General features: G+C 43.5%; 1 protein-coding gene across 2 annotated transcripts in view; it reads right to left on the reverse strand.

The window, feature by feature from the left end:
• The window catches only part of LOC137322062 (probable E3 ubiquitin-protein ligase HERC1), a 317,287-nt gene that overhangs the window by 80,160 nt on the left and 222,769 nt on the right, over positions 1-14,358 (reverse strand). For both annotated transcript variants that reach the window (XM_067985131.1, XM_067985126.1), the window contains exons 56-60: positions 13,289-13,488; positions 7,605-7,713; positions 7,194-7,340; positions 6,695-6,796; positions 594-767 (exon numbers count right to left, since the gene is read on the reverse strand). In XM_067985131.1, the coding sequence (XP_067841232.1) occupies positions 594-767; positions 6,695-6,796; positions 7,194-7,340; positions 7,605-7,713; positions 13,289-13,488 (732 nt within the window). The remainder of the gene's footprint in view (positions 1-593; positions 768-6,694; positions 6,797-7,193; positions 7,341-7,604; positions 7,714-13,288; positions 13,489-14,358) is intronic.

Raw genomic sequence — 14,358 nt, forward strand, 5'->3', positions numbered from 1 at the left:
GAGGAGAAACATACTTTTACGCAGCAATTTGTTATGATCTGGAATGCACTGCCTGTAAGGGTGGGGGAAGCAGTTTCAATAACAACTTTCAAAAGGGAATTGGATAAACACTTGAAGGGATAAAAATTAAAGAACCAAAGGGAATGAGCAGGGGAATGGGACTAATTGGATAGCTCTATCAAAGAGTCGGCACAGGCCCAATGGGCCAAATCATAGTCATAGAGTCATAGAGTTATACAGCACAGATAGAGGCCCTTCGGCCCATCGTGTCCGCGCCGGCCATCAGCCCTGTCCTTCTGTGCATATCACATAGATAAGATGTCCAGAGGAGCATTTGGAAGCAGCTAGTGATGTTGCTAAAGAAGTGAAAATTAAAAAGTTGCAGACTGAGTAACTTAAGAAGTGGTGGATGCTTAAAAATAATAATTAGTCAAATAGATTAAGTTCGGCAAAGGGAAGGAATACCAAGGTCCAAAGTAGATGGTTGTGCAGATGTAATGTAATCATGTTTAGTAACACTGAAGATGTTCAAAATTATCAGCTTAATTCCTCCATTCTTATACACATACACACAATTCAGAATCAAGTATTACCTTTTCATATGCATACTGTGTGTGCAGAAGCAAAGGCAATCTTTCGATAAAGACTTTCATACATGGAGCCTTATTCAATCCCACGATACCCTGTGCTCGGAGAGCCATTCGACAGGATGCTAAGATGTGGTTCTGCGAGATCCATTCTGGGCAACATCTGATTAAGAGGACATCCTAGCAAGAGGGGAAATATGTTCAGAAAATGCACAATTCTCTCCAAAACAAGTTTTTCGCCTCAAGTGTATGTTAAAACAACTCGTGCTTTGTCTAGGTTGATATCACATCACAACACATATAAATATTTTTTAAAAACTATCTTTTTGTATTACTAGCAGATCTCCTGCAGTAGTGAACTGTTTTAGAATTTTGCTCTATCCTTCCCACACCCACCAAACCCCAACAAGGTCTTCCACGCTAAAGGGTGTCTTTGAACCTCCCCCTAAATCTCAACAGTCTCTTTCCTTCCTCTCCTCAACAGAAGCTTTATCCCTCAACAATTTATCTTCTGATATTCTGCTCAACAGATTTTTTCTCTCCCTCACAGTACTCGAAACAGTTTTTTCCCCACCTATTTCTTTGTCACTCCAACTCCAAACTAACAAGGTGTCTCTCTTCTCCACCTCACGGGTCCCCTTTCCCTTCAGTCCCTCAACTGGATTCTTCACCTTTTCCATTCTACTACTTCAAGAGATCTCCCTCCGTTTACCTAGACGGTCTCTTTCATTCCCCACCACCCTCTGAAGACAGTCTTTCTCTTCCCTTTCCCTCACGTGTTCCTTGCTCTTCTATCACCAAGGTGATTTCCCCTCTATCTCTACCCCAACAGGTATTGTTTGTCTCCCCCTTTTCTCTGTTCCTACATTTCAGTGCTCCTGAAATAAAATAAGTCGGGAATTTTTTTAGAAATCGATTCCAGTGTGCATGGATATCACGGCCGTTGTTGGTTATATGAAGAAAGCATTGTATTCCTTTATGTGTGTGTTCTTGTGCTGTGTGGTGATGCCTGGGAGCGGTTTCTTTAAACAACAAGGATAGCTATTTGTTTTTTTCATCAGAACAGTCAGCTGGCTGCATAGGCAATGTGAAGTATAGTGGGAGGAGTAAGTATATCTGGGATCCAGAGTGTGTGCTGTGCTGTTTAAGGAATGTTTTGGGGGTGGGGAGGGGAAAGAGTTTTTGGAGCTAAGTTTATGGGTAAGTTTAAGAGTTTTTTTGGTGATTCTTATTCTCAGGAGTACAATGTGGGATATGCTTGGATCTGTTGGGGTGCTTATAGATTAGTGAAATGTGTTTTTCTGGAGAAAATTTTAATTTTGGGGAAAGGTTTTGCAAAATAGCCCCTGGTGAATAATAAAGATAGAAAATAATGAGAATTTTTAAAAAAAAATTTGTTCATGGGATGTGGGCGTCTCTAGCAAGGCCAGCATTTATTGCCCATCCCTAATTGCCCTTGAGAAGGTGGTGGTGAGCCGCCTTCTTGAACCGCTGCAGTCCGTGTGGTGAAGGTTCTCCCACAGTGCTGTTAGGTAGGAAGTTCCAGGATTTTGACCCAGCGACGATGAAGGAACGGCAATATATTTCCAAGTCAGAATGGTATGTGACTTGGAGGGGAATGTGCAGGTGGTGTTGTTCCCATGTGCCTGTTGCTCTTGTCCTTCTAGATGGTAGAGGTCGCGGGTTTGGGAGGTGCTGTCGAAGAAGCCTTGGCGAGTTGCTGCAGTGCATCCTGTGGATAGTACACACTGCAGCCACAGTGCGCTGGTGGTGAAGGGAGTGAATGTTTAGGGTGGTGGATGGGGTGCCAATCAAGCGGGCTGCTTTGTCCTGGATGGTGTCGAACTTCTTGAGTGTTGTTGGAGCTGCATTCATCCAGGCAAGTGGAGAGTATTCCATCACAATCCTGACTAGTGCCTTGTAGATGGTGGAAAGGCTTTGGAGAGTCAGGAGGTGAGTCACTCGCTGCAGAATACCCAGCCTCTGACCTGCTCTTGTAGCCACAGTATTTATGTGGCTGGTCCAGTTAAGTTTCTGGTCAATGGTGACCCCTAGGATGTTTATGGTGGGGGATTTGGCAATGGTAATGCCGTTGAATGTCAACGGGAGGTGGTTAGACTCTCTCTGTCTGGCGCAAATGTTACTTGCCACTTATCAGCCCAAGCCTGAATGTTGTCCAGGTCTTGCAGCGGGCACGGACTGCTTCATTATCTGAGGGGTTGTGAATGGAACTGAACACTGTGCAATCATCAGCGAAAATCCCCATTTCTGACCTTATGATGGAGGGAAGGTCATTGATGAAGCAGCTGAAGATGGTTGGGCCTTGGACACTGCCCTGAGGAACTCCTGCAGCAATGTCCTGGGGCTGAGATGATTGGCCTCCAACAACCACTACCATCTTCCTTTGTGCTAGGTATGACTCCAGCCACTGGAGAGTTTTCCCCCTAATTCGCATTGACTTCAATTTTACTAGGGCTCCTTGGTGCCACACTCGGTCAAATGCTGCCTTGATGTCAAGGGCAGTCACTCTCACCTCACCTCTGGAATTCAGCTCTTTTGTCCATGTTTGGACCAAGGCTGTAATGAGGTCTGAAGCCGAGTGGTCCTGGCGGAACCCAAACTGAGCATCGGTGAGCAGGTTATTGGTGAGTAAGTGCCGCTTGATAGCACTGTCGAGGACACCTTCCATCACTTTGCTGATGATTTAGAGTAGACTGATGGAACGGTAATTGGCCGGATTGGATTTGTCCTGCTTTTTGTGGACTGGACATACCTGGGCAATTTTCCACATTGTCGGGTAGATGCCAGTGTTGTAGCTGTACTGGAACAGCTTGGCTAGAGGCTAGTTCTGGAGCACAAGTCTTCAGCACTACAGCCGGGATGTTGTCAGGGCCCATAGCCTTTTCTGTATCCAGTGCACTCAGCCCTTTCTTGATATCACGTGGAGTGAAGGCAGGTTTCCTTCCCTAGAGGGCACTAGTGAACCAGATGGGTTTTTACGGCAATCTGGTAGTTTCATGGTCACCATTACTGATACTAGTTTTTTTTAAATTCCAGATTTTATTTAATTAATTGAATTTAAATTCCCCAGCTGTTATGGTGGGATTTGAACTCGTGACTGCTGGATTACTCATCCAGTAACATAACCATTATATTACCGTACCTGAATATCCAATTGGAAAGGAAAAAAAAGACACTTAACCAATGAGGAAGAAGAAAACTGACACTCAAATACATAAAAAAAATAACAGAAGACTGCAACATTGATAATATGTTCTGCCAAAATGCAACTTTGTGCAGTTTTTAAGATTTCATATGTTTCATTTTCCAGTCAAGGGATGAATAAAATATCAGCACTGTGATATGCTGAGATAAATGAAATTCCAGTACAAGGTTGGACAAGAACTTCAGATGTGGATTTGGATTGCATCTTCTGAATACTAAACATAAAGTGGATCTACCACAGCACATGGAATTCATTAACCCCAAAAATAAAACAGCAAATAGTGTAGTGTAATGATTTTCAAAGTGAGGAACTCAACAGGACACTGTTGGTTCAAAAAGAATGTGATGCAATTTTGTGAAGAATAAGGTTCAAACTCTAGGTAATGGTTACTGGCCAAATAGTTTCCAATCAACTTGTATGAACCTAGATATCATTAGCAGCTCTCCAACTGAATTTTCCAGCATAGTTAAAGGCAGACTGTAATGGTAAGATTTGCAAATAAAGGCTGGTAATTAGGATATGTATCTTTAAGGTCAGGGTTTTCTGAATGAAGGTTATCCATTAGTGAAGGAGTAATCCTACACCAACCAAGCGCCAAATCCTTCAAGTAAAGGCTACGAAGCGAGCTGCAACAGATTTGGTCTTTCATCTGCGCCAATACATCTTGTCACACCAGCGGTGTGCCTCAGGGATCGGTGCTGGGTCCGCTGTTATTTGTTATTTATATTAATGATTTGGATGAGAATTTAGGAGGCATGGTTAGTAAGTTTGCAGATGACACCAAGATTGGTGGCATTGTGGACAGTGAAGAAGGTTATCTCGGATTGCAACGGGATCTTGATAAATTGGGCCAGTGGGCCGATGAATGGCAGATGGAGTTTAATTTAGATAAATGTGAGGTGATGCATTTTGGTAGATCGAATCGGGCCAGGACCTACTCCGTTAATGGTAGGGCGTTGGGGAGAGTTATAGAACAAAGAGATCTAGGAGTACAGGTTCATAGCTCCTTGAAAGTGGAGTCATAGGTGGATAGGGTGGTGAAGAAGGCATTCAGCATGCTTGGTTTCATTGGTCAGAACATTGAATACAGGAGTTGGGATGTCTTGTTGAAGTTGTGCAAGACATTAGTAAGGCCACACTTGGAATACTGTGTACAGTTCTGGTCACCCTATTATAGAAAGGATATTATTAAACTAGAAAGAGTGCAGAAAAGATTTACTAGGATGCTACCGGGACTTGATGGTTTGACTTATAGGGAGAGGTTGGATAGACTGAGACTTTTTTCCCTGGAGAGTAGGAGGTTTAGGGGTGATCTTATAGAAGTCTATAAAATAATGAGGGACATCGATAAGGTAGATAGTCAAAATCTTTTCCCAAAGGTAGGGGAGTCTATAACGAGGGGGCATAGATTTAAGGTGAGAGGGGAGAGATACAAAAGGGTCCAGAGGGGCAATTTTTTCACTCAAAGGGTGGTGAGTGTCTGGAACGAGCTGCCAGAGGCAGTAGTAGAGGCGGGTACAATTTTGTCTTTTAAAAAGCATTTGGACAGTTACATGGGTAAGATGGGTATAGAGGGATATGGGCCAAGTGCAGGCAATTGGGACTGGCTTAGTGGTATAAACTGAGCGACATGGACATGTTGGGCCGAAGGGCCTGTTTCCATGTTGTAAACTTCTATGATTCTATATGTGGAGATGCCGGTGATGGACTGGGGTTGACAATTGTAAACAATTTTACAACACCAAGTTATAGTCCAGCAATTTTATTTTAAATTCACAAGCTTTCGGAGGCTACCTCCTTCCTCAGGTGAACGATGTTCATCGTTCACCTGAGGAAGGAGGTAGCCTCCGAAAGCTTGTGAATTTAAAATAAAATTGCTGGACTATAACTTGGTGTTGTAAAATTGTTTACAATGATTCTATATGAAATTGCTTTAAAAAAAAATCAGTTCTTCCCATTAATTTCCTGTAGCGAATCCAGCAAATTCACCCTGGGGTTACCACCAGCTGCATAAGATCTGTGTTTTGGGAACCAGTGACTCTCGGACATCACTAAACCCAACATAAAAGCAACTGGGGTCTCAGCCGTACTTAGCTATTTACAGACTGCTGTTAGCAGATAGCCAGCCAATATCCGTAACATGAAAAATTAAATGCATTCTAAAACAGGAAGTCAACAATAATGACTGCCTGGAATCTGACTGAAGGATGTCAAGGCCTTGGAGATGGTGCAGAGGAAATTTACCAGAATGCTACCAGGGATAAGGGGCTCCAGTTGTGCGGAGAGACTAGAGAAGCTGCAATTGTTCTTATACTTTAAATTTATTTTTCAGTGTTTCTTGACAATGCATCACAAGTAGACTTTAAGATGTCAGTCTTGGCAGTAGCACTCTCACCTCTGAATCAGAAGATTGTGGATTCAATCCCCATTCGAGAGACTTGAGCACATAATCTAGGCTGACACTTCAATGTAGTACCGAGGGAGTGCTGCACTGTCTTTTGGATGAGAGTTTAGACAGAGGCCCCCAACTGCCCATCCGGTGGATGTAAAAGATTCCATGGCACTATACAAAGAAGAACAGTGTGTCCTGGCCAAAATTTATCCCTTAACCAACATCATTACAACAGATTATCTGGTCATTTATCTTATTGCTGTTTGTGGGACTTTGCTGTGTGCAAATTGGCTGCTGTGTTTCCTTACATTACAGCACTTCAAAAGTACTTCATTGGCTTTGGGATGCCCCGAGGACGTGAAATGCATGATAAATGCAGGTTTTTTCTTTCATATGTTGCTTTGATTGTTAATATGAAGCTACAATGAGATATCGGTAGCCTTACTTCTTGCTTTGGAGATTTAAAAAAAATTATAATGACCAACTGACCTTTGCTCTGCTGCAGCAAGCTGCTACTCCAATGTCTGGAATCCAGGCTATGCCAACTACTGACCCTAAACCAGTCACCACTGTGTGTAGAACTGAACCATCCTGAGAAGGAAACACAGAAAAGACAGCTACAGATTTTGATTCTTAATAATCAACTTGTTCGATTCAGTAGTAATTGATAAATATAAAGAGCTACTACTTTGCCATTCTTTCCTTAGAAAATAAAATTTCAAAAATAATAACTTTCGAACTTTAAATAATTCTGCCTTACTTAGTTCAATTTCCTCCACCAAGACCTTTGACAGGACATGATTCAATAAATTATTAAATCTGGTTTGTTACTATATAAGAGAACTTGAGCTTGTTTTCAAAAATGAAAACCAGCGATAAAATTTTATTGTACATCAAAAGAATGCAAGGGGTTTCTAACCCCCACCATGTCTCCCTTGTATATCTGAGACTCAAAATTTTAATTTATGGTGTCCAGTAAAATCCTTACCTGCAGAGACCAGATATTTATCAATCCCCCAATTCCTCCAGACAAAAGTGTTAACCCGTCGGCATTGAAGGACACCGACATCACCGCAGTTATATGAGCATTAAGACGGAACACACACTTGGCTCTACCTCTGAACTGAAATCTCTCCTACATCAAATGAAAAGTTAGGTTAGAAAATAATTCCTACTATAGAGAATGATATTTCTCATTCAGATTGCTCAAGAAATTAAGATGCAATGCATTGATCTTTATTCAAATGTCAAAGTTCCGTGAACATTATTTAATTACTGTCTTGTTTCCAAGAATAATAATTCCAAATATGACAGAAAATCAACCTCATTTTTACAAAAAACACATTTCTTCACATTAATCACTATCACAGATTTTATTTTATTCCTTTACTCCTCCTACCTCAGCTTGCTTTTCTTGTACATCAGAAGAATGTAAGAGGTTGGGTAATGAAATAGCAGTGCCACCTTGTGGTAGTGTCCAAACATAAACCAAGCCATTCTGACAACCCCTGGTGGGAAAATATTCAAGAAGTCATTTTTATATTCTGAAATAATTCATTTCAGATCTTTTAATTTTTTTTTAATATATAAAAAAATGAAACTAGACCTCCATGAGACTTTTATTTTTCTGCTCAATGTAAAATGACTATCTTCCTTGGCCATGAAGGGAAAGGAGAGGTAAGTGAAGTCCTTTAGGCTTGGGGTGTCTGGCAGTGACAATTGTAACCACATCAATCCTCTGTGGCATACTTGATAATTGAATACCTAATCAGCCAGTCTGGCTCATTAATTAAGGAACTGACCTATCATTGAGTGCTGGGGTGTTTCCCACGTGGTTCCAAATAATGTGCAAGCCCTATTGGATAGGATGGGCTTGCTAGATAAGCAGTGGAAAGCTTCCCACTGCTCTGTCCCAGTAAGCTGGAGGATTTTAGCTGATTTAAGTCCAGGAGTATCCCTGTGCACACTTAGGGAAATCTAAGCTTTGGCTTTTGTCAGCCTGCACTTAAATGCTTTGGAGTTCGGTAAAGTGTGGTGTGTGTCCCTGCAAGGGCAGGAAAGCAAGAGTGTGCACTCCAGATCAGGCAAACAGAAAATTTACTGGTGTGGATTTCTAAGCAGCTTGGTTCAGAGACTCAAACGTTGGGATGGGTTTGTGTGCATGTCAGACACCCGGTTGAACAAAAAATTCACCTGATCTCTACTGTTAAAATTTTCAGTAGCCTTTTGGAAGAACTGCTCCAGGTTCAGTGTGGACTGTGGAGCAGAAAATGGTATTTGGCACAAAGGGAATATGATTGCTTTTATTTTTATAAATTTATTCTCACGATGTGGGCGTCGCTGGCAAGTTTGGCATTTATTGCCCCTTCCATATTGTCTTGAGAAGATGGTGGTGGGCCACCTTCTTGAACTACTATAGTCCATGTGGTGAAGGTGCTTCCACAATGCTGTTAACTTGTAAAATTATTGATACAACTGAGTGGCATGCCAGGCCACTTCAGAGGGCAGCTAAGAGTCAACCACAAAATAGTAACTTCATATACAGGGACATATGAACAGGAGTAGGCCATTCAGCCCCTTGAGTCTGTTCCACCACTCAAATAGATCACGACTGATCTGTACCTCAACTCCATTTACCCACCTTTGCTCCATAATCCTTGATACCTTTACCCAACAAAAATCTATCAATCTCAGTCTTGAAAATTTCAAGTGACCCAACATCCACAGCCTTTTGGGGGAAGAGAGCGCTCCAGATTTCCACCACCCTTTGTGTGAAAAAGTGCTTCCTGAATGGCCTAGCTCTAATTTTATTATACCCCCTTGTTCTGGATTTCTCCATGAGACCAAGGCTGCTTACAACTGAAGCATCACTTCCTCCCCTTTATATTCCAGCCCCCTTAAGAGAAAGGCCAACATTCCATTAATATTTGATTTTTTTTTTGTACCTGTGCACTAGCATTTAATCATTTGTGCACTTGGAGATCTAAATCCCTTTGTTCCTGCAAACTCGTTGTCTCTCTCTCTCCATTAGGAAAGTATTCTGATTTGTCTCTCTTGGATCCAAAGTGGATGAACTCACACTTCCCACTCTATTTGCCATAGTTTTGCCCACTTAGTATGTCTATGTCTCTTAGTAACTTCCTGCTCCCATCCACACAACTTACTGTGCCTCCTAACTTAGAGTTATCTGCAAACTTGGATATACAACTCTATTCCTTTATCCAAGCCATTAATATATATGGTGAAAAGCTGAGGCCCCAGTACAGATCCCTGGTGAACCCCCGAAAACAGGCACTGGGATCACAGTGCGCGATTACCCCGCGCCCGTTGGTTGAGATGAAGGCAGCGCATGAGATTCGTGCTGCCTGGTGATCGCCATGATTTCTGCGTGCAGCCAGCGTTACTTGCACTGCTGAGTGGTTGCACGCACCAGCAGGAGGCCCGATATGGGGCATGGCCAGCACTTCTTAAAGGCAGCATGCAACTCTTAAAGGGGAGGTGCACTTATGGCTGCAGGAAGTGCATTGGCAATTAAATCTGTGCTGGAAGATACGTAGCATTGGCTGGGCCTGCGAGAGAGCGTGCACCAAGGTTCTCAGACGACGCACTAGAGGCCTTGGTGCACGCACGGAGGGCCATCCTGTATCTGCAAGGGGGAAGGAAGCCCTCCAGATACATGTTGCAGAGGCAGTGGAGCTAGAAGTAAATGCCAGGAACATTGCACCACGCACGTGGATGCATTGCAGGAAGAAGTTCAATGATTTGACATGAGTGGTCAAGGTGAGTGAATTCAACTGTCAAGTGGCACATCCTACCAACTGCACCACTAACCTCATCCATTGCTCCACCCAAAATACCCCCCGTTACCCACCCACCAACAAACGCTTTCCATCCTTACGCAACGCTGCACACTGGATGCTGCATCTCAACCTCACATAGTACCACTTTTGCAAGCCACACACCCCACAACTCACAGGTCACACACACTGGCAGCCACATCACCCAAACACCTTGCAGGGCACTCACTGACACACTACCCTCTGTCTTGCACGATAAATTGGCACATAACAGCAGGCAGCAGGTAAGATCGGGGGAGCACAGGCACGTCTACATGTACTCACCCCCATGGAGGAGACAGTGCTGGCAATAATTGGGCGGGCCGTCGCTGTGACCGTGGCTACTGGCGGTGTTGGAGGTACCAATGATGAGGGTCTCTGCATACCAAATCCTCCTCCATATTTCCCACTTTTCCCTCATCCCACAATCTTTTCTGACTCATGTGCTGCAAATAGTGTCAGCACGCAGGTCTTACTTTCTCCTCTCCCCGCTCCACAACTCAACCCGTCTCCCTTTGGGAGACGGGTTGAGTTGTGGAGTGGGGAACAGACACCGTCTGAGGTGGAGGAAGAGGAAGATGACAGTGATGATGAAGCCACAACGTCACTTGATCTAAGACTCGCAGCCACCAGTTCAGATACTGATACTACGCATAGTGTAGAGGCTAGGTTAGAGGGAGGATCTGCACGTGGTGAGACACCGGGCACAAGAGCGCAGGAGCCGGGGCGGGGGGGAACGGATACCACAGGTGCCAGCTTGCCGGAGGGCGAGGTCGCTCACTAGTTCTGCTGCAGAAGAGTCAGATGATGACTTCGATGGGCCAGGCTGTAGAAGGCAGCTGATGCGCGTACTCAACCAAATGCTTGGTGCACTGGAAAGCTTGCACGCAATGTCATGGGGCATGGAGGAGTCCACCTCGAATTTGGCACAGGGCTTTGAGCAGAGCTTGGAGCCCATCCTTTCCCACATGGAACGGGTGGTCCCCTCCATCAGCACACCTGTAGAACCCATGATGCAGTATCTGATGACCGATGTCACAGCTTCTATGGCAGCAGACATCCGCCATCCAAGCTCAGACTGGTGCTTTGGAAGCTCAGACTGCTGCTATCATGTATCTGGGTTCCACTGTGGAATGGGGCTTCCAAGGCTTCACAGCACTCCAGAGATCTGTTCTCCAGCAGATCACCAGGATTGCTGAGGCGCCACCCTGGGAGAGTGGAAATGGCACCATGATAGACAAACCTGTTGTCCTCTCTCAGGATGACAGCATTCCTGCTCCCACCCCTGCCACTCTGCCAGTATCCTTGCTGTTACCTGTCAGCCAGCCAGGCCAGACTGCTACAGCCCAGGCAGAGATGGTGCAGTCTGAAGCTGGGCCCACCCAGCCCATTAGAACATAAGAAATAGGAGCAGGAGTAGGGCATACGGCCCCTCGAGCGTGCTCCGCCATTCAATGAGATCACGGCTGATCTTCAACCTCACTTCCACTTTCCTGCCTGTACCCCATATCCCTTGATTCCCCTACAGTCCAAAAATCTATCTATCTCAACCTTCAATATACTCAACGACTGAGCATTCACAGCCCTCAGGGGGTAGAGAATTCCAAAGATTCACAACTCTCTGCGTGAAGAAATTCCTCCTCATCTCTGCCTTAAATGGACGACCCCTTATCGTGAGACTATGCCCTCTAGTTCTAGACTCTGCAGCCAGGGGAAACAACCTCTCAGCATCTACCCTGTCAATCCCCCTCAGAATCTTATATGTTTCAATGAGATCACCTCTCTTTCTTCTAAACTCCAGAGAGTATAGGCCTATTCTACTCAACCTCTCCTCATAGGCCAACCCTCTCATCCCAGGAATTAATCTAGTGAACCTCTGTTGCACTGCCTCCAAGGCATGTATATCCTTCCTTAGATAAGGAGACCAAAACTGTACACAGTACTCCAGGTGAGGTCTCACCAGAGCCCGGTACTACTGTCATAAGACTTCCTTACTCTTGTACTCCTACCCCCTTGCAATAAAGGCCAACATGCCATTTGCTTTCCTAATTGCCTGTTATGCTGAACGTTAACTTTTTGCGTTTTTTGTACCAGGACACCATTTAAAAAATATTCTGTTTTTCTATTCTTCCTACCAAAGTGAATAACCTCACATTTCCCCACATTATACTCCATCTGCCACCTTCTTGCCCACTCAATTAACCTGTCTATATCCCTTTGCAGACTCTTTGCGTCCTCCTCACTACTTACTTTCCCACCTAGCTTTGTATCGTCAGCAAACTTGGACACATTACACTCGGTCCCATCATCCAAGTCATTAATATAGATTGTAAATAGCTGACGTCCAAGCACCGATCCTGCGGCACCCTACTAGTTACAGCCTGCCAACCTGAAAATGACCCGCTCATCCCTATTCTTTGTTTTCTGTCCGTTAACTAGAGCTCCTCGAGGATAAAGAAGGTTCTCTTGAATTTCCTATTGGATTTATTAGTGACTATCTTATATTTATGACTTCTAGTTTTGGACTACCCCACGAGTGGAAACATTTTCTTTACGTCTACTCTATCAAACCCTTTCATTATTTTAAAGACCTCTATCAGGTCAAGCCTCAGCCTTCACTTTTCTAGAGAAAAGACCCCCAGTCTGTTCAGCCTTTCCTGATAAGTATATCCTCTCAGTTCTGGTATCATCCTTGTGAATCTTTTTTGCACCTTCTCCAATGCCTCTATATCCTTTCTATAATATGGAGACCAGAACTGTGCACAGTACTCCAAGTGTGGTCTAACCAAGGTTCTATACAAGTTTAACATAACTTCTCTGCTTTTCAATTCTATCCCTCTAGAAATGAACCGTAGTGCTTGATTTGCCTTTTTGTGGCCTTATTAACCTATGTCATTACATTTAGTGATTTATGTATCTGTACTCTGGGATCCCTCTGCTCCTCTATCCCATTTAGATTCTTAGTATCCAAGCAGTATGTGGCCTCCTTATTCTTCCTACCAAAATGCACCACCTCACACTTATCTATATTGAAATTCACTTGCCAATTACTTGCCCATTCTGTAAGTTTATTAATGTCTTCTTGCAATCTGATGCATTCTTTCTTTGTATTAACTACGCCCCCCAATTTGGTGTTGTACACCCCCTAATTAGGATAAACTTGTGGTTTTCTATAGATGATATTTTAAACTTTTTAAAAAAAAGTGATACATCAGGCAAGGACATTTTCACTTTCTTCAATACTTACACTGCAAGCATTAGTCTCGGATCCAGACCTTTCCCTGGAAGTGGACACCATGCTGAAGTATTGACTAATGCTGAGTGGAAGAGAGTTTGGACTGCAAGCCAGGTACTGCCAATTCTTCCCCAGATTTTCACCATCTCTTCTCTGGCAACAGCAAGCAGCAGATGCCCTGTTGGATCCCATTTCAGGCTAGATACACTTTCCTTCACCAGAAAAGAGAACAGGTAAGAAAGAGTAAATCTAGTACAAGAATCCTGTGTGATAAATACCAAACTAAATCTGGAACGTAGGAAAACATAAGACCAGAAAAGACTTCACAGCCTGTGTGGCTGATCTCTAAAACGAATAGCTTTCAACACCCCATTCCCTCAAACATTTATCCAATTCCCTCTTAAACTGTCCACACTATCTGTTTCTGTGGATACTCCATTGCACATGTTCACCGTTCTCTGCTTCCTAGATCAGCATGTTTCTACTCCAACATGGAACGAGGTATTGCTTGATTTCATCCTGGGAAGTGAAGTGGGACAAATAACTGCAAGAGTAGGAAAGCAATTGGGAAATAGTGGCCACAACATAACTGGGCTCAATATGGAAAGAGAAAACATCAGTGAACAGTAAGAAATAAAGGTTCTGTACTGAAAAAAAAACAAAGTTCTAATAGATGAGGGAGGGATCCGGCCCAAATTAATTAGCCAGAAATTAGCAAACAACATGACAGCAGTAGTGGAAAATCTTCAAATACAAGATGGAAAGAGTGAAGAAAAATAGATATTTTCCTGTTAGTCAAAAATGGGGTGCATCAAAGAACAGAGGTTTATGGATAAAGAATTTAAAACTAAACTGAAATTTAAAAAGGTATATGATTCAATTAGATTTAACCATAATAGAGAAAATATGGTGGGGAGGTGAAAAGGGAACATATATAAAAAAAAAGACAAGCAAGCTGTACTTCAAGTCTGGATCGGATGCATCCTAGGTTGCTGAGAGAAGTAAGGGTGGAAATTGCGGAAGTACTGGCCATAATCTTCTGGTACCGGGGTGGTGCCAGAGGACTGGAGAATTGCAAATGT

Source organism: Heptranchias perlo, chromosome 1 (assembly GCF_035084215.1).
Source record: "Heptranchias perlo isolate sHepPer1 chromosome 1, sHepPer1.hap1, whole genome shotgun sequence".
Classification (NCBI taxonomy): Eukaryota; Metazoa; Chordata; class Chondrichthyes; order Hexanchiformes; family Hexanchidae; genus Heptranchias; species Heptranchias perlo.